Source organism: Grus americana, chromosome Z, assembly GCF_028858705.1.
Source record: "Grus americana isolate bGruAme1 chromosome Z, bGruAme1.mat, whole genome shotgun sequence".
Lineage (NCBI taxonomy): Eukaryota > Metazoa > Chordata > Aves > Gruiformes > Gruidae > Grus > Grus americana.
The window spans coordinates 86020527-86046569 of NC_072891.1; the positions used below are offsets into that span (position 1 = coordinate 86020527).

Sequence of the window (26043 nt, forward strand, 5' to 3'; positions counted from 1 at the left end):
AAACAGCATTGGCTGATATTCCACTGTATGGGTCGACACCATCATCCCTCCTATTACGCACTGATAAATTCTGATAAAAACCACACGCCTCTTACCATCATGTCTATGTGAAGAACTCGACTGAGCTGAAACCAAACGGCACTGAGAAATTTGACTTCTGCAGCTATGTCCTCCAGACTGCCCTGCTGTAGGTTGGTTTGATAAGCACACATAGTCTAGCTAAGCTTTTAGGGGACAGCAGTTTCACATGCAGCTGCAGTTTTCACTGGAAGCTGTTGTTAGGGTTTTTTTTTTTTATTTACAGTTAGTATTTAGGCGTTATGTTCGTGTAGAATTTAATGGTGGAGTCAAGCTATAAGTGAACATACGGATTTATTTGTTCCAGAATTTTCTCTTCATTCCACTCACTCCCTATTTCTTTATTGTTTTTCTGCCATTTATTTTGTAGGAAATAACTGCCACTACAACAGATTACAATCTTCTCTTTTATAGAATATAAAAATATAGGGTATGTTGGAGTTATCTTTCCTCCTCCTCACGATCTACTCTTGGTAAAAATGCAGGCCGTGCTCCTGAGACAGGTTACGAACGTGTCTTGGCTTGAAAACAAAGTTGATACCTCTCAGCAGGAATGATTAAAAGCTTTAAAACATATTATAATTTGACTCAACTATCTTTCATTATAAAAGCTTCTAGCTATCCTGAAACATAATAACATTGACTGAGAACTGCAAAGAATTTTTCAAAGAACAAAAGCCTAGAGAGAGAGTAGCCAAAGGTGCAAATGATTTGAATATTTTGTATTAATAAAATATTGGTACTGTTAATAAAAAGGTAAAATAAAATAGTGCTCATACTGTGCATCTTCCTCCATTTAAACCTGCAATAGCAGCACTGCTCACTGGCCCAATTCTGTGGCATGCTGAGGGCTTCCTGCAAAATGCCGCGCTGAAATTCTTTGTGATTATCTGAAACCTTATACGGAGCTTGTTCAAAGAATAAAGCTATGTGAAAAGCATACCTGAACTTTTAAAATGACAAACTAAAATCTTATATACACAGATTATGCATATTGACTGCTACATCATTATAACATAACGGCATAAAAATCCTTTTGATAGCGTGTTGATAACTTGACTTCATGTAATTTAACTGACCCTTATTTGCTAAGGTGCCATGTAAGCCAGTGTTTGGAAGGGAGCCAAAAAAAAAAAAGAGAGAGGAAAGAGAGAAATCAGATTAAACTGTAAATCTATGGTTGGCATAGGTTTAGCAAGCCGTACAGAACATATGGAATGCAGAATCCAGTGCTATTTCTTGGAAAAACTAGTATTAAACTAAGGACAAATGCCTGCGCCAAACAAATGACAACATCTTTTTTCAGTTCCTAAATACATAATCCGGCAAATAAACAAAATTAGAAAAAAAGTGTGCACTGCCAAGCACCACTTTGATATAACAAGAAGTATACTGGCCATTTTAATTTATTAGTCACATTGCAACTGAAAGATGAAAGTTAATATTCTCCAGTAAAAACACCCATCCTATGACCTTAAATCGACAGTCCTGTCTACCTTAATTGCAGCACAGGGTGAAACAAAAGTTACTGAAATCCAGAACATTAGACCAAGAGTAAGTCATACGGCAAGCGCAAATCTACCTTGTCAAACTCCTCTCAGTATTACACACCACCGTTAATAAAAGGCATTACTTTAACTAATTGCATACATTTGAGCATTCATCATCCTCAGTTTATTACTTCGGTAACTCTGCAATCTAGGGATGTCGAGCAACGTCCCTCCCTCGCACATCCCATAACCTACATCAGTGCTTGCCCACACGGACCTCATCAAGTAGCCAAAGAGTTGCCCTTTCGCTGTGAGCAAGTGACTAATATCTAAGCTGGCTCTAAAGAAAGACACTTTTCATAATCGCCCAACAATCTGCTAAGTGAAAACATATGGATAGGCTTAGGTAAAGCCTGCCAGGGGTCTTTACTGAATGGAAAACAGGTGCTCCAGTTCTGTGCCATGTAATACCCCATTTACCGTTAAGTCCAAAGGTTACAGGACTAATAGCTGCCTTGTGGTAATCAGGGAAGGCAAAGACACTGGCCATGGTCAAACATCTGGGACATATTTTACATACTTGCAACATATGCTTCAGTTTCAATTAAAGTGAGGCTTTGGCACATTTATTAATCTTTTTACTTTTATTGCATAAGAAGACCCATTTACCCGACTTTTCTATTATATCCTATGAAAAAACAGAGAAATAATAAAAGCCAGAGGCCACTACCAGCTGGTGTTACAAAACATGCATTTGTTTTCTCACAAAACTTCATTTTGCACGTGGCTTTAAGAAAACACATGTATGAATTAAAATACAAAACTGCACCCTTCCATTTTGACAAAAAGATGTAAGAGGAACAGCAATAGTTAACAGAATATGTCTAGTGCACCGGAAAGGAAAAAAACGCCCTACAGCTTCCAACGACAAACAACTCAGTCCTAACTACGCGCTTATGTTTTACAGTTTCGCCCAGTGCAAAATAACACCCGCTGCGAAGAGTACTGAATATACACGGTAGTCCACACATGCTTATTTTAGAAAGTGCAATTTTCTTTCCCGTTCAAACAGCATATACAATCACGAGAACTCAAAACGTTCGCAATAATGAAGACAGCTTTGAATTTATAAAAATCAACCTAAACGCCTTCTGTATAGACAGACAGGTCTTAAATATTCAATAAAAGGGCTCACTGAATGCACATGGTAACGTCACGTGGTAACTAGACCTAGAAAAACGTTTGAACTCTGGTGTCAGTTTGAGAAAGCTGAATATTAGATCACAACATTGAAACCTAGGGTGATATTTCTAATTGGGTATGTTTTGCCCGACATCTGCTAATCGCCAGAGAACTGGGGGGCAGGGGGCTGACCCCCGCCTTCATCTTCCCTTTTAAAGGAGTTTGTTTAGCAATTTCCCAAAAAAAACCCCAACCCACCCACTAAGAAGTAACTACAGAGGCTGGCTTAAACTACAAGCAGTCAAGCACTATTCTTTGTGAACTAATCACAGTTATTAAAATATCCAGGAATACACACACTACTGGGGTGATACTTTTACACCAGCTCTAATAATAAAGCTGGAAGAAATGGGAGAAAATGGCCTCAAATGGATGACAGATCAGTGTTTATCAGAAGAGAAATGATGATTCCAAGCCAGCATGTTGAGTTAAAATACAAGCTCTCCACAGCTACATGACTGACCTTTGCAATAAATCATATATTTTATTGCCAGAAGTGTATGCTCATATCATTTAGTGTTAAAACCCATTACATACGTGTTTTGTAAAAGAAGGTTTTGTTACTACAGTGTTTGCCGAGTCTGAAATGATGTAGCTAACAACTTAAGTGATGTATAGAAGAATTTCACATAATAACTTTCTGTCAATTGTAAAATGTTTGAGCTGGCAATGGAATGAGGAAAATACTCTTTTTTTTATCATCTCTCAGATCTTAGGTGTTAGCTAACAGAAAAATAATCATTCAGGGGATTAACTAATCATGGTGAATTTTCTGACATTTCAAATGCTGCTGCCAGCATATGAATTCTTAGATTGGTATATAACTGTACATCTCAACTAGAAACAAAGGTCAAGGGTATACATTAAGATACACTGTTTTTCTCCTCTTGAAAAAAAAATTCATTGCTTTACTACAACAGAAGTGGGGAAACATCCGTGAAGGTCAAAATCATCTGTCCTTTAATTCAGTGTTCTTGTAAAATTATCTGATTTTTTTCCCCCCTTTTCTTTTCTTCCACAAATATCACCTTCCTGGTATGAAAATACCAGCAACAACGGGGCTGTCTTCACCGCGCTCGTCTCACCAGAAAGCTGTCCCGCCAGCGCTAGCCATTGCTTCAGTGGTGCAAGGTCATTCTAATTTCTTTTCTCTGTTTTTTTCCCTCTCCCTGGGGGACAACCAATCCACACAGTCCCATAGCTTGGCTCAATAAGGTGTGGAAATGAGCTGTTATTTACTGTGGTTGCAATCCTCAACCCAACCAGCAGCCTCCAAACCGAAGCGCGTTTGCTCGAATAGCTGAATGATCTGCAACCATTTCCCAGCTTGCTGGGCCACAACGCCAACTTCAAATCAAGCGGACGGCTATGAGAATTGTGATTATTTAAATGTCATACAGAGTGCAAAACATTTCAGTCATTCTTCCACCAAGTAATTCTTTGAAAATTATAGATGTCAATATCCCATCTTTAACCAGTATGGAGTTGCTATTTTTACACCATTTTTCCCGTAAAGTGCAGCCCTATTTGTAATACTCAAGACAGGACAAATTTTTGTCCTTCAAAAACAGTTGTCACTGCAGTTATCTTCACAAGAGCTATCAAGTTCCAGACAGGCTGAATTATTTTTGTTCCTGGCATAAAAAATATTTGACCCAGCTCTGGACCAAGGCAAAAAAAAAAAAAAAAAAAAAAAAAAAAAGAAAAAAAAAAAGGCAGGATTTATAGTCCTCTATCCTTTCCTGCAACACACTGTAGCATTGTTAGGATGATAAACAGCTCTGTCCAATTTTCTGGACTAAAACACTTCAACTCCTTTTTTAACTGTCTGTAAAAACAGTGTCATGTCTAAATTCTCCCATCCCCAGATACCCAAGTGCTAGGAAAGATAATTACCTTGTCATCTCTGTCATCCTCTTCTTCCTCGTCCTCTAGCATGTCCTCCACTACCTGCAGACAGAAACAGTAGTAGTTGTCATGATATAAAAAGGAAGAGTTTTGTTCTGTCAATTCTAAACCTTTTGTAGATGAAAACTTTATTAACATTTGAAATAAATGCACAGAAGGAAAACGTACAATGAGGAAAAAACACTTGATCTAGAGATTCAAATTTAGGAAAGTGTTGTAGCTTTAATTGACCTACATTAGGGAATTATGTACTGAAAACTCTTCCTGTATAAAATGCTTGCTTGACAATTTAAGTATTTAAAAGGTAGTTCAAAATTCAATATATGATTGTTTTAACTAAAGGAATCCTTTGTCAGTTCCACTGGTGCCTATGCAGCACACACAAATGCTTGCTTTAAATTTACTGTTACCTACAGAAACGTGCAACATTTTTAATAGAATTTACAGCATTCACCAAGAGATTTCTGAAGAATACAAAGCTGGGAATAAATTCATACTAGCTTATCTCCTTATGATCTACAACAATGATATATACCGTATGCTCTATCAGCATTAGCACTGTGTTTCTTAATAGTGATTTTATACAATCTGTGCATCTAACTTCACGCACATTCATTGCTAGCCGCAGTTGCCACATGTCTGCATCTATGTATTTTTCTATTTAAACAGTCTAACACTATGAAATATACACACACATTCAATTCATTCTACAAGTATTAGTAATTATTAATCACACCATGAGCATAAAATGAACCCCTATTAAATCTAGTTTACAGACAGATTAAATGACTTTCCAAAGATGGTCAGTGGCAGATTCAGACTTAAAACTCGCAAATCCCTCTCTCATAACACTGTGATCAAGTCTTCAGCCGACCCTGCGGGGAAAACTCTCTGTTCGTGGAATTGAAATAAAGTTGTACTTCCTTATAACCAGAAAATAATGTTGCTCTTTATATCGTTATTTATGCATAAGTCTTTATTAGGATATAAGAACAGCCATAACGAAGAGCAGCAAAGATCCACCCAGCTCAGTGTCATACGATGGACACAAAAAAGTATATGCTATGTATTATTAAATATGCATAAAAAGGACAAGAGAAGGAAAAACTCGTTGACATGAAACGTTAATACTTTGGCCTATTTTACAGACTTGCCACCAACTAAAACGTATTTTACTGTGTTATATAGGTGAAGCTACAAACGGTTTTAGCGTACTTGCCATTTAAGACAACACATTAAAATTGTAACTTCATAATCACCCCCACAAACACAGCTGCAAGGATATACTCATGAAGTCCAAATCCATGTCCAAGAACTCAAGGGACTTTCACTCTATGCAAGAGCCAAATTCGGGAAAGGGAATAACTTAAAAACGAAAGGTGTGTGTATCACATGCCTTTGAGTTAGCTGAGCCGTCAGGAAGATCCCAGTTAATCATGTTACACGGGCCCATGCAAGACGTAAACGACACACAGATCGATTCAACACGCACGTCTAGCAGAGCACTCTGCACGCATGCAAGTCAACTGCACAGTCCAAGATGCTGGCAGTTTCAGCTGCTCATCCTTGTTCGAACCCAGCCCCAACACACCCCTCACCAGAAGCCTGGGACTTTGGAGGGGAAGGAGCCTCCAATTCTGTCTACTGGCTGCTCTGTCCTGGAGCTTAGAATCAAAATAAAAACTAGAAACACAAAAGAAACAGTAAAGAGCGAGCATGTCTGAAAGCACAAAGAAGCAGCATGACCCAAGCAATTAAGGAACAATTACTCTTGAAATCTTTCCTGCCCAGAAGAACAGTTTTAGCAGGAGGAGCCTGGCTGAGCAAACCTGCAGCCAGGCAGATGTATTTGTGAATGCCCGCGGGCCGAAGAAGGAATCAAGGCTGGGCTCTAGCCACTGTCCATGCGGAAGAAGCCTCCCTCACCAGTTTCTCCTCTGTTTCCCTTTTAGGCCAGCTCTGCTCCATTTCTTACAGAAAGGGGATCAGATACAGCCCCCAGAGAGTTTGGGATGCTCACACCTCTCAGCACTGAGAGAGGGAAATGCGGAGATGCTTGTCAGCTCCTGTGTAGCTCAGTACACCATTTTACAGATCCCATTTGGAGGTGTCCGAGAGGTCCTGTCTTCATGGGCCTCTCTGTGGAAGCAAAGGCATTTTTGGTTTCCCATGCACCTGCTTCACCTCCGTGTTCCTCCCCTCTCCTGGTAGCTCATTGCCATCTTCCCTGGGCAGTTCCAAGTGTCTGGGGAGCTGAGCTGTAAACTACATCGTTGGACTGACCGAGTTCTTAAAAAAAAACCCACCCTAAAACTTTTCATGAAGATGTTTTCAGTGAACCAGTTTACCGAGCAGCTCCAGAAACGCTACCACCAGCTCTGCCAAGAAAATGGTGAACTGAGGAGAGAGGATGAAAACAAGCTGTAAAGGGCTGCAGCGAGGTGGAAACACTCTTAAATCAGTTTTGCCACACACAGAAAAAGGCTGTAATTACATCATTAAGTGACTAAAGCCCAAGGTATAAACCTGAATCTGTTGATTCAGATACTGCCTACGCCTGGAGCTGACTAAACTCACTAGGTCTTTTACTTTTCAACATTAATATTCCCCAGACACTTAAAGATCTCTTTTATGTACATCCAGAAACTCCTTGTCTTGACAGGATTGAACAGCAGAATGCCTATCTCACATTAGTGCTAAAGTTAGCATGGAGACAATTAGTTGAATTGGAAACCTCTAAAATTGTTGCAAATGATGGCACCTCACTGAAACCACTTGCGTGACAATACCCATTCTAAATTATCCAGGTAATAATACTTCACTTTTTTTTTTTTCCCCCCACCTAATGATTTCAAACTACTTTACAAGCTTCTATAGAGTGGCAAACTGTTAACTTGTTCACAGGACATAAAAAGTCCTTTGAAATCGCTTGAAGCCCAAGACTGAGCCCAGATTTCCAACTCCATTTCATTACTTAATTCAAAAGCCACTACCAGTCTCTGCTCTTGTTCTAGGTTAGTCATATCATCAATTACATTGAGCTCTGGAGTACTGAATTGTCTGGAAAGGAAAACAGAATTCAATTATTGTAGCAAAAGAAAATGTAGTAAAAATGTTCCTATGCCCAAGAAGCATAAATGGTTCTTTACAGGATATGAAACGCAGCCCATGCTTTCATGTGTCTTGAAATTCGAAAGGAAGAATTAAAAGAAAAAAAAACCCAACGTGAACATTCAGACAATATGGACAAAGTAGTACAGTTTATAACCACCAAAACAAGTGTTTTCAGAACTTTGGCACAAATTAAAACAAGGAAAATAGATTCTTCGCAATCATATGATATATGAAGAATCAATATGCTGAAGCCTTACAAAAGCCCTATACCCAAGTACAATCTATTTCTGCAGAACAAAGCACGGCTGTCCAAGAGAGGTGCAGTGGATGTGAGCAACGGATTTCTGTTAAACACTGTAGTAAGAATACTGTAGAAAGAAAAATCCACAACGGAATTTTTTTCTCCTTGGATTCTGCCTCGTTGTTATTCAAATAAAGTGCACATGTGCTGCTTTGGTTTGAAGGAACACAGCAGATATTCGGATCTCTATGTCAAGCATTGTACCTGGGGGAGGTATGGTGGGAGGAGGGAGGAGACAGGGAAGGAGGGAGAGGAGAGAGGGAGGACAGGAAAAAGCATATGAAGATAAAATGAAACATTATTTTATTAAAAGTTCTATGGCAAAAATCTTAGATTGCCCCTAGAATACTCACTTTAAATTATGCCTTCCAATACCTTGCTTGAAATCAAGTAGTATTAATCAAACAAAGGAAGGGCACTGGGGAAATCAGAAAGATCTAATGCAAGCAGTTAAAAGTGACATGACCTTCTGTAATGTCACTTGTCACAGACTTATATGCCGCATACTGGTAGAAGGTCTTGAAAGAACCTGTTTCTTGGTACTGTCCCTTGAATGTAATACTAATACAGATGACATTTTAAAAAACACACGTAGACGGCCACAAATACGGCATGTCAGCTACTTCACGGCCAAACAGCAAGCAGATGATGCAAAATTAAGATCCTTCCTGTGCAGAACAGCCCTCTTAAAAGCCTATTAATTAGAAGGAGCATGCAGTCTAATTCCAACGTACTGCCATTGTCCCTGATCCACTCCCTCCCTCTTTGAGGAACTCAGTCTGTAAATATGGTTGATAACCCACAGGAGGCGAGAGGCGCAGCAGCACCGGAGCGGTTACGTTACAGCAGGTTACCAGAAGGAAGCACAACCACCACGTTGCATGCCGAAGAAAACCTCAGAGTTTGTGGGCTAGAATGCAGTCTCATGAGGAAGCATTTCCAACTTGCACTTGTTCTAAAGATGATCTATTGACTAACAAGCAGGATCGGATTTCTGAGAAAATAATTCATTTTGACTTGTAACCTCAACACTTGCAAAGTATGGTTGGATTCAAGTTATTTACAAAGACGTTGAATCAAAACCCCACTATTCTAGAGAACTTTAAAATACCTCCTAGATGTAAAAACTCCGAGGAAAAATGACACCCCAAAACTTAACACCAATTTTAATGAAAGGTCCTCAGCCTGCTGTTTCTTATGCAAAATGTGCAAACTGCTAGTCACTCCATGAATTGTCGTTTGTTCTAATTTCTTTAGCTAATCCAACAGGAACACCTGCACAGAAGATACTTTGAGGTCTTTACATGTTAACAATAGCAAGTATGTGCTCTGCACTAATATGCAAAATTAGGAATAAAAATACAAAAGGAGAGCCACTACCAGATTGCAGATAACCCTAAGGACTGTTACCTTAATGCTCTTCTTCAGCTTGAAGCCATGCCCCCCACCTCCCATTAGCACTTCTCTAGACTGGCTTATATCTTACTTCACATAGTCCTTCAGACATAGGGGGTTTCAAATGAAAACCAGAAGAAAACACTTTTTATGCTACATCACATCTTACAGTGTCAAAATATCTGCAGATGTGTATTTTCACATAAAGGTATTAATATTCATAAGACAAAAGAAAAGAGAGAATGCGATTTGGTTCCGAATTAAACACATTTTCGATGTGCAATGAATGCGGTCAGAATTGTACTGTTCGGGACTGTTTGGATTTCATATTAATTCTTATTGTCCGGACATAAACTGTACTACGTGCGTGTGTGTCACTCAATTCAGCATGTACGTGCAAATGTAACATGAAGTTGTGCAATGCGTATGGATTGAGAAGGATGCATAAAACCACCCGGGCCATCTCAGGTCAGTTCCAAGCACTTCAGGTTGAAGCAGAGACATCCGTTGCCAATAAGCCCGCTGCAGCAGCAGTTTTGTGCTCATTTTCACAACATGGTGTCTGCTTCTTTCATGGAGCTGCCGAGGAGAAACTTTACAGCAGATACAGCTTAATTAAAATGTCCACCTTTTTTATACCACATTTATAAGGAAAATAAAAATCAAATTAACAGATTCTGATTTAATAGTGTAGTATATCTGGAATACAACCGATCCTGATTTATACTATTAATGTTTTGACCTTGGGGTATTTCATCCGCAGTAATCATCAAGATAACTGAACCACTAGATGCAATAATAATTAGTGTGATAAGCTTGCCAGTAAGGTTGAATATATTGCAGTACAGAAGACAGCAGACTAAAAAGAAAAACATTAGTACTTTACTGCTAAAATACTTCCTGATTTTTACAGAGACACTCAAATACAATTATTTCTTCTTACAGAATGCATTTTGCTAGCTTATTCTGGGAAGTGCTCATGTTGTAATTTAGTCTGATTCTTAATAGGAAATGAGACTTTAATATGGCTATCAGATGCCTTTTGATGCATGCTACTGATTACATGTAGTTCTGTAATGTCAACAACAGAATTTTTATTTGCAGTATAATAAATTTCTTGGCAACACACATGGGCAGTAAATACAGTTTATTATACAAGAACATGTAACCTTTTTCCTGTTGTCAGCTTTATATGCCCTCAATATTCAGTTGCCAATGTATAAGTCATTTTTAACATAAAAATGGCACAAGTAGTAGGCTTTTTTCTCTATATTTCTTTCAATATTTGGTTCTTATTTATTTTAGCTCTTTCTTGCATTTACACAACGCACTATGAACTGAAAATCAGGTGTTTATTTGAAGTATGTCTCCATCTAAAGGCTTCAACATGTACTGTACATTTGAAACGTCAGACCTCCCTTAGAATGCTTCATTTTTAGTTTAGCAGAACGAATAAAACCATTCTTTGCTTGGCTAAATATCAACCGCAAGTTTACTGTGCAGGACTATTAAAAATAACGCCTTCACAAAATTTTGTGAGCTAGAATTCTTGGGCAAAACCTCATGATAAACTGCCTTATTAACAACACAATGGCTCAGTATTGGCTTCCACTGTTATTATTACTTCTTCTCAAATATTTCACAGATTCTAGGAGGACCAGATACGCTTTCCATATAAAACACTGTTTATCCAAATAATTTCATGCTTGTGGGTGTGACACAGTCTATTACACTCAAATTTGGATCTGACAAGCTTTTTGGTGGAAAAAAGCTGTGTTATGTATTTTAGGCGACAATATACGTAATACAGATATTGTAATTTCAGTTAAATTTTAATTTTTTTCAAGGTATTGATACATTTTGGAAAACGCATTAAAACTGCCTTACAATCCCAAAGTCCTTAAAGTCTAGGCTGAACTGAAATGTGCTAAAGCAAAAGCAAACCAAACCAAAGATGAATAAAAATCTCACATAACTATGGGAATTTTTACTAGAAAATAAACTGATGTTAGTTTATATAATATTGATTATTTATAATAGCCAGAACAACCTGTCAAGTGAATCTTGTTGCCATGTAAATCTTGATGTAAAGGCAAAAAAAAAATCATTAAAACAGTCTCATAGAAAAAAGGCCTCTATGTGTAGTGAACTTAAAGTTTATTTTACATGCCCACAATATTGTAAGACTATATTTGAAAAAATGTGGGCAAATTTAAATTAAAAAATCAATTGGCTGATGATAGAAAAAAATCCAAGTTTTTTTAAACACTGGAGATATCTACGATGGGGGCTTGGTTTTGGTGTTTTGCCTTCAGGTGACCAAAACCAGCCAAAATATTCCAATTCTGTATTGTATTTAGTTTTTGTAACTGCTACTGGAATGAGAACAGCCATGTAAAGTTTTAGCAAGGGGTTACTACATACTCTGATACTGTATGTAAACGTCTGATGCAGAGATTATAATTGCAGCGGGGACAGTGTCTTTTAACTGTAGCCCAGACAGATAGCCACTTGCGGTTTTACATTCTATTATGCTGCAGGAGAGAAACGCTTTCTGCGCAACTTATATCTTTATATAGTGTAGTGTGTGACTGTTAAATTAGTGCATAATGCATTTAAAATATTTATAGTACCAACATTTAGTTAAATAACCTTTATGTAAGATTTATGTTGATTTGTTCATTTCTCATTTAATGGCAAATTATGAAGAGCATGTTTCATAAAGATAATTCTCCATTTAAATTCAGCAGGCCATTAAATATTAAAATTATGTTTCTGATGCAATCTAGAGCAAATTTGTCCAGCTTCAGCGATTATTTGCATTCATAAAAATTAGACTTGATTAATAAAATTTAAATGCTTGATTAAGCTGACATTTTCATGTTTCTTTTCTGATTTATTTCAAAAAACCCCCCACACCTGTCCCATAGTGGGGCACTATAGTGTATTTTTCCTCCTTGGCTATATGGATTGTATAGAAAGAGCAAACAGCTGCATGAAGACAGCAGTGGTTCTCAGCAGACCACTTAACACCCAGGCACGTGTTGCCGGTGGTCTTTGTGCTCTGATAGCACCCACGCTGAATGCACAGACAGATGATGACCTCTTTGCAAAAGCCTTTCTAACTTACTTTATTGATGAAAACAAATGGAGAACGAGTTTGTGATTCTGATTAATTTGGGAAAAATACAGCAGGCTGCACATTTTAAGAAAAGCCCGTGGACTTTGCTGCGCCATTCAGAGCAATGTGCTGATGGCCATCTGGCTCAAGCAGAAACAGAATGAGAGTCACTTTCTTTTTTGAGGCGCAGAGGAGAGTGGTTAGTAAATATAAGGTAAAATCCTTTCTGCATAACATTGAAAATAATTCTACAGAAACAACCGTATTTTCCTTACTTTTAGAGGTTTCATAAATAAGACTAGTTTTACACACATATTGTTCTATGCCTCACTCTCTATTCTCCCGCCAGCCCTGTGTCTTGGAGATTCCGTGGCTGTTGCTGTTGCTATTGTACGGGAGACAAAACTTCTCCGGAAAGTACAGTCAAAATGAAGTCAAGCCAACCTGACAATGCCCTTTTGTATCATCTTGTGCAAATGACATATTCCAGACACTCTAGCTAGAACACAGGGACAATTATATTTATTTTTGCCATGAATTCATAGCAATAATTTAGTCCTCATCTAGAAATCACTGCTGACTCCCTGGCAGGAGAGGACTTTCTGGACCTCAAGCACAAAACCTTTCAGTACTGCACAGGCAATGGATCTGAAGCACTTGATGTTTATCCTGTATTCATCTGCAGATGAAACCCTTTGAAACCCTCTCAAACTAAGAACTTTATGGACTCATGCTTCCACGCTTTCAGACCATGATGTGAGGAAACACAGAAAAATCAAGTTACTACCTTGTTTATTTGCTTGGTAACTCAGCTTTCAGTTTGCAGGAAAACAGGTGGTTAAAGTCAGGCACTTTCCTGGTGGGGTTGGTTTCTGTACCGAAGGTACAGTAAAGTGGCACTCTCTACCCCAAACAGGACCAGCAACAAATTCACCAAAATCTCTGATAGACACTGTTGCTTTGCCCCCAGAAGAAAGTGATTTGGACCCTAACCAGAAAAGCTCTTCTAGCTGCAGCTCAGCTGGGGTTGCACTACCAACTCAGGCCCATCATGCTTACCACCCTTTCTTGAAGGCAAGAAGGAATCCAATGAGATGGATATATTCGTGAGCATCCTTCTTCCCATTCCCCCTTTTGTTCTTCCTTCATGTGGTAATTTCCAGAAGATACATAAAGACAAATAAAAAATCTGAGTATACATACCATACTGGAGGACTATATAAAAAGTACACACAGAAACTGGTTAAAATCTCAAAATGAAAGGTTGTCTTTAAAAAAAGTTATTTTTCTTATATTTTCAAAATTTCATCCTAAACGTGTGCAGCTCTAACTTTTAATAGAAATATATACTGTAGAAACATAAGTCATCAAAGCCTATTTCACAAAAAATCTCCAGTGAAATTAAAAGATGTATTGTGCCATTTTATATCACTCTTGCAAGATTAATAATATGTGTATATACTCTATTATACAGATTCATAAGAATTTGTGTATGGCACATTAACTCCCAGCTGCTCACCATCATTTTCTATGCAATGACATGTGCAACTTGAAACTTCAAGAGGAAATTAGCTATTTAATATTTCCTTAAATGCTCTAAGTATTAACTATAAATGCAAGATGTGAACTGAAGTGAATAAACCTCTTCTCCATAGGGGTATATATGGCAGAAGAACATTCATAGGTAACTGCAGGCACGTGCATTGTTCTTCCATTAAATTTTAAATTGCTTGGAAAAAACCCTAACAAATAATAGACCAAAAAGAGCGAAGGATCAATATCTTCAGTCAGAGAATTACTGAGGTTGGCAGGGACATCTTGAGATCAACCCCCATACTCAAGCAGAGATCATCAAGTCCAACCTCCGACTCAGGCAGGGTCACCCCTGAGCAAGTGGCCCAGGACCGTGTCCAGTAGGGTCCTGAATATCTCCATGGATGGAGACTCCACATTCCCTCTAGGCAACCTGGTCCTGGGTGTGAACACACAGTAAAAGTGCTTTCTGGTGTTCAGACAGAATTTTGCCTGTTTCAGTTTGTGCCCATTGATACTGTCCTGTCACTGGGCACCACTGAGAAGAGCCTGTCTCTCTCTTCTTCTGCTCCCTTTAGGTATTTATACAAATCATCAAGGTCCGCCTGAGCCTCATCTTCTCTAGGCTGAGCAGTCCCATCTTGCCTAGCCTCTCCTTGTACGCCAGATGCTCTGATCCCTTCACCATCTTCCCTTTGCTGGCCTGAAGTGCAACTCCCTCTCCTTGCCTTCCCGACCCGTCCTGAATAAAAACCCAGTATACATCCGTTGCATGATGGTTGTGAGAGCAATCCCACCGTGTCTCTGTGATCATGCATGCATGCAGCTGCACGTGGTACCTCTTAACTCCTACTGGCTCCTATGCTGTGCACCTTCACGTACAGGCACTTCAGGGAAGAGACCATGCTGGTTCTCAGAAAGGGCATGAGAGCTTCTTCCAGAGCGGCATCTCCTTATTTGTGTCCCTATGCCTGGGGTGGGCCCCCTCTGCCCTGTTTTTTAAGGTCTCTCCTATCCACTTCACCCTGCACCCTTTGCTTGCCAACTCAGACCACCACTTCCTCACTTGATTGTGGGTCTTCATCACCTCCCTCCCCCATCACTTCTAGTTTAATGCTCTCTTCATCAGGTTGACCAGCCTTCTGGGAAAGAAGATTTTTGGTGAGCTGCATCTTGCCTCTCCCTAGCAGTCTTCAATCCTCAAGGAGGATCCCATGGTTGTAAAAACCAAGTGCTTGTTGTCAATAACAGCTGGGCAACTGATTGTTGACCCGCCAGATCTGTCCACTCCTCTTCCAGCCCTTCCTCCTCAATGGCGGTATCAAGAAGACCACCTGCGCTCCCTGTCTGCTACCTATTTAGTCAAGAAAGAACAAGATATTGCAAGTGTCACCAGTCAGGATCCAATGCGCTTGTTATCACAGTTAAGTGTTGTGGCCCAACAGATGAGAGACTGTCACAGTTTGTCCTAATTGTGGTAGTCAGGATTACATACACAGAGAAAAAAATAAATTGATAACTATGCAAACCAGGGTTCATTCCCAACATGGCACATTCCAACCACACAATCAACTGTTTCATCTCAGGGAAGGGGACCAGAGCAGCTGGAGAGTGGGAACATTTTTAATCAATTTGAGGGATTATCTGACCATTCCTTAAGTTAGGCAGCTCCAGCAGGCAGTCAGAACACAGCCTGAAGTAGAAAAGCAGGGGGGAAAAAAAAAAAAGAAATTTTTCCCCAGTAACTTCATGCAGTTTTAATAACTGTGACTTTTGCTTAGAAATAGAAGTGAAAAAAAGACCTCAGACAGCAGAGCTGCTGTTTTCTCCAAGCTATAAAGGTGAGGTTTTTTTGTACAACGCATTTGAAAACATCAAAATATTAAGTAGCTTCTTAAAAAGACTGAAAAGAAGCTTTAAACCCCAGCATACTTTCTGTTAGTTTGGATATATCTAAAAGTCTTTCAATTACAGCTGCGTGGGATGAACTTTTCTGTTCATCCATCTATTGTAAGATGCGATTTGGGGTTCCCAGAGAGTCAAGGCTGCTATGAAATAAGCCAGTCCTTTGCTCTCCCTCTATCCTTGTTCTCCCCGAGTATCCGAGCGGTCTGTCACCACACCATGCTCTGCTGCTCTGTGCCTGCCATAGGCACGGGGCTGGCAATGAGTAGGGGCAGCACCCCCACGCTGCTCCCCACCGCACCGATCCAGCGCGGGTGACGAGGAGCGTCGGGGACGGAAAAGTGGCAGCGGTCGATACCTCTCCTCTCCCTCAGAGGATGTGAAAAAGACACTGGAAAAAAAGGCAGGGAAAAAAATAATAAAAGCAGTAAGATCCATTCAGTTCTAGTCTGTGTGTTTTGGTGGTGATGGTTTAAGATGAGAACGGCAGCTGTGCTGAACATAAATTATTTCATGAGGTCAGACATTTGGGAATATGATTATAAGGAAGTGCAAGGATCCTTGGAGAAAGCAGCTACGTAATCTTCCGGCAAAAATGTTACTACAAAAATCAGAGGAAAGCATTAAGAATGCCATCTTAGTGATTGTTCCCCTTGCTTAATACTGGAAGGAAATGTTTATTCCATGATTTTTTTTGTACGTGCCACATGACTCAATGCCAGAAGTTCATTCATTTCTGAATTGTCACAGATTCGTTTAGAGAACTGTCCAGCAAATCTACATCTATCTACATCTGCTTATACCAACATTTAATGCAAGAGTTGGTATTTCATGCAAGCATATCTTTCAGAAATACAACTAATCTTGATCTAAATGTATAAAAGATAGGGAATCCAATGCTTCTCTTTGAAGTCTGTGCCAGTTTTCGACTAAAACCACAATGATAATCAATCCTACAGAGTCCAGCTGAATCCATGAAAGCAATAATGCCTAATATGCTGCTTCAACTCTTTGTCAGACTTTCTAATTGACCTATCTTCTGTTAATAATACACTCGGGTCTCCCCCTTGCCCCCAACTCATTAGACATATAGTTCAAGAAAGGACTTGCACATATAACTTATTAGGAGTCAGAGTAAATAGCAAAATAATCACACTCACACTCAAATGAGTAGTGCGGGCTCGTGTTAGGACAGAGCAGCCCGGACCGTTTGGCAGGTGAACTATTCCACAAGAAAATAAGTTCCAAACTACTTCAAAGAAACTGACGCCCAAGAGGACACTGCAAATGGTTCCTTGTCTATACAGACAGTCAAACAAGGATGAGATAAGGCTGGTCCATCTGCCATATCTGGACAGAAACTTAGCACTCACTATTTCATTGACCTGCAGAAGAGCCTGGTCCCTAATGCCTGAACTGATGATTAATTGATAATTGTTTTCTTGTAGGGATATTACAAAGGAAAATAACTCTTCTGAACTACTTTTGAAGGTCCCAAATTTAAGTATTTTCCATAAACATGAAGTAGTATAAAGTGCATACAATTTTTAACTACACTTGTCTGGTGTTAATTGAGTAAGGAAAGTTAACAAATGTATTTATCTTTTTGTCTTATCATTAGCTTGAGGATTTCAAAGTAACTTCTAAAGACAGATGATATTCCTAAGATAAGTAGTCAATGATTTCACTGAGGCACACAAGAAATCTCTGGAGACCTGGGAACAGAAGCCAGATCACGTGAATCTTGAAGCATTCTCTAGCCACTAAGAAACACTGCTTAATTAATTTAGTTAATATTTACACTCTGCATAGGAAAACAGAAATATTTAAATGACTCTTAATGTAATGATACTGTGCTAATGACCTGAGCTAAGGACTTGTGATATTACTGAAGATTTGTGAGTTAATTAGAAAGGCATCCAATAAGTCTGCAGATCACTTCATAGGAGGCAGATGCTCACCGTGATGATAACCAAGCTGAAATCATTAAAAATGAGGTCCCAACTTATTTGTGATGAACCTAAACAAAAACTAGTAATTAACAGCACAGATATCAAATGCTTGGGATGAACATGATTGGCTAATACAAGCCTTATAGCTTGGTTTGAAGCAATCTCAGCAAGAGGAACATTTTTAGAGCAGCATTTGGTGTCCTAACACAGAGCCCATCAATAGCTTCATTATTTTGTTAGAAAAGTTACATGACCCAATTAATCTTCGCAGGCAGGTGGTATTTCAGAGAGAAATTAAGTGTATTGCAGCTCACAAGTGAAATCTCTCCTTTCACAAGGGATTTCAGTCACTCATAAAATCTTCAGGTTGAGAAGCTTTAAGCATTTCAGGCAGCAGGAGACTAAGGGCTGTGATTTAAGTAATGCACCTTTTAAATCTTATCTTAGGCTTCTTCCATAAATGTAACAACCTTTGAGATCAGGGAATACCTCTGTCATCCCCACCCTTAATTTTAGATGACCCTTGGAAGCATAATAGCCTTAGTGATGTAGACAGGTAATAGCAGTGCCAGGATCAGGGCTATATCAGTTCTTTTGGTCAGTAATGATTGCAGTGGCTAGACACTAGGGTCATGGGATCATTCAGGCTAGAAGGGACCTCCAACCTCCTGCCCAAAGCAGGGTCATCCATGAGATCAGATCAGGTTGCTCAGAGCTTTATGCACTTGGGTCCTGAAAACTTCCAACAGCAACTGCACAAATTTCCTGTGCAATCTCTTCCACTGCTTAACAATTCTCATGGCAAGAAAAGGTTCTCCAGTTTAAGTATCTTTTGTTTCAAATTATACCTGTTGAATCTTCCACCACACATCACTGCGAAGAGCCTAGTTCCATTTTCTTGATAACCTCCTTATAGGTAGCAGAGGGCTGCTGTTCAGGTCACCTGAAGCCTTCCCTTCTCCAGGCTCTTTCAAGCCCACTTCCCTCAGCTTCTCCTTGCAGAGCAAGTGCTCAAGCCCCTCACCATCTTGGTAGCCCTCCGCTGAACTCGCTCAAGTTAATCAATGTCTTTCTTGAACTGGGGTGCCCCAAACTGGACGCTATTCTAAATGCAGTCTAACAAGTGCTGGGCAGAGGGGACAATTGCTTCCCTCGATCCACTGGCTCCTGTTAATGCAGCCCAGGGTGCTGGAGACCATCCTTTGTGTTGGGGCACACTGCTGGCTCATGTTTACCTTGCTGTCTTCCAAGGTGCCCAGACCCAATTCAGGCAGCTGTTTCCCAGACACCAAATCCCCAGCCTGTATCATTGCAAGGGGTTATTATCATAGAATCACAGAATCATAGGATGGTTTGGGTTGGAAGGGACCTCAAAGATCATCTAGTTCCAACCCCCCTGCTGCGGGCAGGGACACCCTCCACTAGAATTTTCCCTCGAATTTCCACTAGAATATTCCTCCCCCGGAGGAGGAACGAGTGCCCATTTTTCCTTGAATTTCATGAGGTTCCTATTGGCTCATTTCTCCAGCCGACCTAGGTCTCTTTGACTGGCAGATCCAGGCTATCAACTGGTCCCACAGACCTGGTGTCGCCCAAAACCTCGATGGGAGTGCACTTTGTCACCTCCTCCAGGTCATTGATAGTGATGTTAAACAGGACAGGTCCTTGAGCACTGCGGTACTCCACTTGTTGCCAACCTCCGTTAACCGCTATCCTCTGAGACCAATTATCTAACCCGTTTGGTTTTTTTCCACCCATCCAGTTATCCATCCAGATCATAATGTCCTACACAGCACACTGCTTTTGGGATATGAATACCGATACAAATACCAAATTCATAAGGCTCAGCAATAAACTACATGGAAAATCCTTAAGCTGCCTGGATACTAGAAAATTTGCAGAGTGTAGAACACAACTTCAACATTTGATATGTACTTCTGAAAATCTGAACCATGCTTTTATTATTAACAAATGTCAGTTATTAGCAAATGTTTGCTACTTTATATCCCAACTACATGTATTTAATTAAATGATGGCATTAGATGAGAAGAAAATAATAAGAAAAGGCTTATAATTAAGCTCAGTGAATGGTAACATATTAGTGATAAACTGTGAAATACAATAAAAATGTGATACATTCTGAAACTGTTAAGAAATTGGAATAATTTTAACCTTTAACTTCAATATGTGAAATAAAAAGTGCAACATAAGGACGTAGCCACACAAAACCATTTTCAAAGAATTTGCCTTCTCCTGACCAATAAGCCTCTCATCTCTGCTCCCACAGAAACCAGACTCTGAGCATAGTACATGTTCTACTGCATTTTTACATGACATTTTCAACAAAACCAGACACATTTATTGGACAGCTGGAGAAAAATTAAATTGCAGGTGGGAAAATTGTCCATCGAGCATTGTGAACTGAGGCATTTTCAAAAAGATGTCATATTTAAACTCAGTTACAAAATTTTATCTAGTTAAAAAAAGAAAAGGACATGTATGCGCTTGAAGTAGAGAAGACTTACCATATCATGTTGCCTGTTATCTTTCCCTGATACGATCAAGAAGTAGTTCCATGCCAGCAGCAACAACAAAGCCAGTGGTATCATGTAGAGCTCAAAGTTCCAGACCACAAAAAGAAAAAGCTAGAAGACAGAGCAGGAAAAATGTGATTCAAATCAGCATTACATTAAACTCTTGTGCACAGTTAAGACCAATAAATTAAAACAATTCTAAAGAAACCCACCTCTCCTTAGGCAGGAAAGTTGTTTAACCGCTTTGCTGACTAGCCACTTACCTGCCTGAAACAACTGCCACACTTTCCATTGCTTCGTACCTTAATTCTTGCAAAAGGAAAATTGATTTATTGTAGTCCAAGGGGAATATTAATTGTTCCCTCTTAAAATAATGCTTATGTGGATAAAATAAAGCAAAACGGCATAAAAATAAGATCACAATTTAAGAAAGAAAAGGTTAGCTATTTCCATGGATAAAAATTAATTAGCTGTTTAGAAGAAAGAACTTGGTCATTTCATAGTAATGTCACACAAACAAGCTGAAGAAGTAAACATCACAATTAAATCTGAAAAAATGGTTTGCATAGAAAACTAGCCAAAAATCACACTAAAAGGGAAAAACGTGCAACTATTTTAATGAAAGCATAGTAAAACAGTACAAACCAAGGACTCATGGAAAATGGGATTAAAGGGAATGCTGAGAAGTCACCTAAGTCCACCCCTTCGAAGACGTCTCTCTGCGGAAGTGTTTCCCCAGAACGCCTCGAGTGCTGCCCGGTGGGAGGCTGTGGCAGCCGCGTTACGTCTCCCAGAGATGTGCGCCTGGGTAAGGGGGGCTGCTCCCCAGCGCTGGGGACACCGGGGGATGCCAGCCAGGAGAAACCCATCCCCTCTGCCAGCTCCGTGCGGCTCTCTGCCGTGGAGCTCTGACAAGCTTCACACGCTGGACTTTAGCCTCAGCTCTGCCAGACTCATCGAGCGGTACAGAGATGACTTTTTTTGAAGCCTGGAAGTCCTAAGCATTTGTCAGAGCCTGTAGCTGTCTGGCAGAGACGCATCCAGCTGGATACTGTTCACTACTGGTGCTGGTACAAAATTATTGGTTTGCAGGAAAGAACTAAAAATATTTGGGTCAAACGACAACCATTTTACATCCAGTTTTCCCTACGAACAAAACCCCCTTTACTTTAGCCAGCTCTAGCCGTAACGTGGGTTTGTTTTCTTCTAATACAACAAAAACCAAACATCAAAATATTAAAGGAAATCACACTATGTACCACAGCTGGATATAAACCCAGAAATCTTGCTAAGCATTTTTCATCCAAATAGCTAAGTGTCTGAATATTTGTATTTTTAATACCTACTAAAATGAATGAATGTGGTGTGCCACAGAACTAGCAAACCTAAAGCTATGCCAAAACCTAGATAAACTAAAAAGGGTCTCATTTTCCCAAATCAGTCACCAAGATGTATATAAAGCCAAGTAGGAATAAAATAAGGATTTTAATAGTCTTCTGCTGGATTTTTGTTTAGAGTTAAAACAAAATGCTCTTATCAAATACAAGCTTCCACATAAAAGAAAAAAAAAAGTGTATTTTAAGTAATCTCCCTTCTCAGCCTCAGCTAATTTACCTTACCCCACTGAATGCTACATATATATGGAAGCCCTGTGAGACTGCAACACAAACATGATAAATACTGAAAGAACTGAAAAAGCCGTGTGTGTGACATACATAAGAGGATATCGGCACTTCTAACAGTTAATATTTCATTTGAAAGAAAACTACCTTTTTTAGGTTGTTTGGCTTAAAAGGAAATCTGTTAGAAATGGTAATGAATAAGAAGCAAACAACAGCTCACGGAACTTGAGAGTTCGTCTATGAGCTTGCTAACTACCCTTCTGAGAGCAAGATCTACGGGGGTTTGATGCGGTAAATCTGATACAGCCAACTCACAACAGAGTTCACATCTCAAAAGAAAAAAAAAAAATCCCGGCACCCTTTACCTCCAGGAACGCCCTGAGTCAATGAATACACGCTGAAGGGAGCTCTGGAAGTCGGCAAACAGCACCCAAGTATCAGAAAAGCAAATTCTAGAGATTACCTTCGAGAAATAGCAATGCATACAGCCTTTCTTATGGTCCTGTCTGAACTTTGGTTAGAAAGATGGAAAGAAAACCAAGTAATATCCAAACAATCCCTGGCTCCAGAGGAAAGAAGCCAGCAACCTAGACAGACTCAGGAGATACGGACCTGACCGGAGAGTGAGGAACACAGTCATCATGTACCCTGTACTCCAGAGTTCCCATCCAAACACTCCTCGTTTGGGGTTCCTAAGTACCAAATGATCGTTAAGAGTATTAATTCCTTACAGTACTGTACTCTGTAGCCACTAAAACATTACATTAAGATATTACCACTTTACAACTTGCATGGTCATCTTTAAAAAATGTGGATATTACATCTGCCATCTCCCGTAGATTATTTCGCTGACCTGACAGCTTCATTTCCAGCTAGTCTGGCTGAATTTTAACCAGTTCCTCCTTTCAGGCACCTGTCTCAGCCAGGCACTAGGAAAACAGGGACGAGTATTTGCAACACAAATGAGATGTGCGCTGTGCGAGACCAGCACAGCGATGGCACTGCAAGTGAAATGGCCTCACTGTCTTCCCCAGAGGAGAAGTGCACTCCTGAAACACACACGGGAGAAAACAAGCAGATTCCCAGTATCAGACAAAACTTTTAAGTAAACATGAGCAAACCCAGAATGTGGTGCAGAGCAGCAAGAAAATGCAGGGACTCAGTTCTTAGGCATAAAGGGGCTGAAGGCTGGGAGAGCGAAGAAGGGAATTGGTATGTAGAAACCTCAACTTCACTTTCCACGCGAAGGGGAGGAAAACCTACATAACCATCCATTAAACAAGTGTAGGGGAAAAAAATAATCCAGAAAAGCTAAGGAACAAGTATAAAAGGGCAGTTCTGGGACTTGCCCATGGCTATAAAGCATCCAGTGGAACATGGACTGTATCTGTTACGATCTCTTCGAAGGAAATAATGGCTCTAACTGTCTAAAAAAAGGATCCTCATCACTACTGAAACAAGCCAACTATTTTAAGGGAGGAGTGGGAGTCTCAAAGGTTACAGTTTAATATAGCTGCCATTTCCTACACAGAAGAATATAAGAGAGGACTTTTTTTCTTCTCCCCCATGAGATCAAGATTTTCAGAGTCACAGGCATGAACTGGCCATTTACAACATCATATCAGTTGATACTCTTAGAGAGAGACACAGGAATTAAATGATCATTCAGGGAGACACATGACACTATCCCTGGTGTACAACACTTCAAAAAATAATTTAAGTTAGAATATTGAATATCCTATTCTTTGGCAAACTACAGTATATTTTAAAAAGAAATCTCATCCAAAATGATTAACACTTCCTACTGTTCAGAAAAAAAGCCTGCCCTTTCAGACTAGCAGCTGTGGATCATTAGCTTTCCAGTGATGAGATGTGTTTGATGAGTATTTTTCTTTCTAATTAAGAGATGAGATTCTCTATTTGACTCTCTCTTCAGACAGAAGTGAAGAGAAAGATTTCTGCCTATGTGGAAAGGCCATATTCTACAGAACAATTATTTCAGATGTCTTTTTATCTACCTCCACCCAATTTCATTTCATTTTTTAACAGAACCCTGTTTGCACCCACAGGCTTCACAGCATTAACACTTGCATTTCCCAGCTCTTTTTTATTTTTTTTTTTCTTTTTGCTTCCGTTTTGACTGTGGATTACCTCCAGGAAAAAAAACAAAAAGGGCTTGACAGCACGTTGGCCTTTCGGCTGTCCTGGGCTTCTGCTGGCGGCGACGGGGAAGTCTCCGTCGGTGAGCCGCCAGCCAGCCCCAGGCTGACACAACAGCCGTTGAGGTTTGCCCTGGCAGCACCCAGTGCCATGAGCTGCGATGTCCTGGGCTGTACGGTGAGGTACGGCCATTCCCACCGCCGTCGTGTCACACGGGGCATGCCACGCACACCGCAGCCTCCTCTTCGAGTCGTGGCTTTCTCTGATCATTTTCAAAGAGGATCCTTATGGCCTCATTTACATACTACCTATATCCTTGCACTATATGCATTGCCCAGCTCCTGATTACCCTGGAAATGCAGAAGTTGGCTGCGTGGCGTTTTGGCACAATCACAGAGCCCACGTCTGCAGCTCCAAACACTGTGCTCTCATCACAACATCATCCGTTCACCCTTTGAGCTTAAAAGGACAATTTTATTTCCTGAGGCTTTGCCCCTCGGATGTTTTCTCAGAAGACTAGAAAGAATGAAAGATCACCCACATGTTTGCATGGTACAGACTGTCTACTAAATACTGCAGGTTTTAAGGCTCCAGTAAAATCCTGCATCTGTACTATGAAACACTTGAAAATACTTTTTGTTGTACCTTGGAGAGTCAGTACCTTCTTCCATTACAAAATTAGTCAGTTACCTCCGGTGATCACAGCTCCTCTCATCTTGCATGACACTTCTATTAAAAAAATTAAAAAGGAAGTATTTCTTCTAGCAGTATCAGATCTCAAACATGCTAGTATTAATGTAAACACATATGGGAATCCATTTCAAATGCAGTGCCTTCATTCAGGTAAATCTAGAAGAAATGTGCCTTTTGAACATATTCTAAAGCATCCTCCAACAGTTTTTTTTCAGCAGTCTTGCAATTTCACTTCCAATTACCTGAGTGCCAGGAGGAGGTGCAATCTGAAAGATTTGAGTCTAAAACACATTATCTGTTACTCCGTTTCTTTAAATAGGCAAAAGTCAACTTGAAAATAGCAAAAGCATGGAATGTGTCAAAAAAATACAGAAAAAATTTCATGTCATTCCTGCCTGCATTATTTTGACAGATTTCCAGTGCAACCTTGGATTAGTGTTGGTTCTCTTTTTTAAATGCCTAAGGTCTTGGTAGTCTGAGAAATGCTGAATAATTAGCATTTTTGATCCTCTAAGAACTTTTCCTTTAACTCAGAAACAAACTTAAAGGATCTCCTGCATCTTCTCTCTCTTCACTGGAATCGGAACATTCCAGTTCACTACGATTTAGATTTTTTACTCTCATTCTTTCTATTTATTTCATGTAGAAAAAGAAAATGGAGATACTTCCATGACAAATAATACTAAGGTTATTTTAGAGCCAGTCTCGATGAGGCTTTTGGTGTATTGAAAGACCTATGGTAGCTCCCGTTAGAGCACTTGGGTCCCATACCAAAAAAAACCCCAAACACTTCTTTCTAGGTAGGACATTTCTGGTCATGGTTTTTCCCTGTTGATAACCTGTACAACAAATCCATGGCTCTATTTCACCTCACTGCTTTCATCTAAGCATGCTTATTAAAGAAACAGGTCTGACAATTAGATGTGACTCACTTGATGTGCTTCAACCCACCCAGCTTGTTTTTGAAACACTTCCACAGCTAGACTTCATCTGAA

The 26043-nt window shown here is 39.7% G+C and overlaps 1 protein-coding gene across 2 annotated transcripts in view; it reads right to left on the reverse strand.

The window, feature by feature from the left end:
* Window positions 1–26043, reverse strand: part of MCTP1 (multiple C2 and transmembrane domain containing 1) — a 283726-nt gene that overhangs the window by 32441 nt on the left and 225242 nt on the right. For both annotated transcript variants that reach the window (XM_054810646.1, XM_054810645.1), the window contains 2 exons: window positions 20565–20684; window positions 4707–4760 (listed from right to left, as the gene is read on the reverse strand). In XM_054810646.1, coding sequence (XP_054666621.1) covers window positions 4707–4760; window positions 20565–20684 — 174 coding nt within the window. The remainder of the gene's footprint in view (window positions 1–4706; window positions 4761–20564; window positions 20685–26043) is intronic.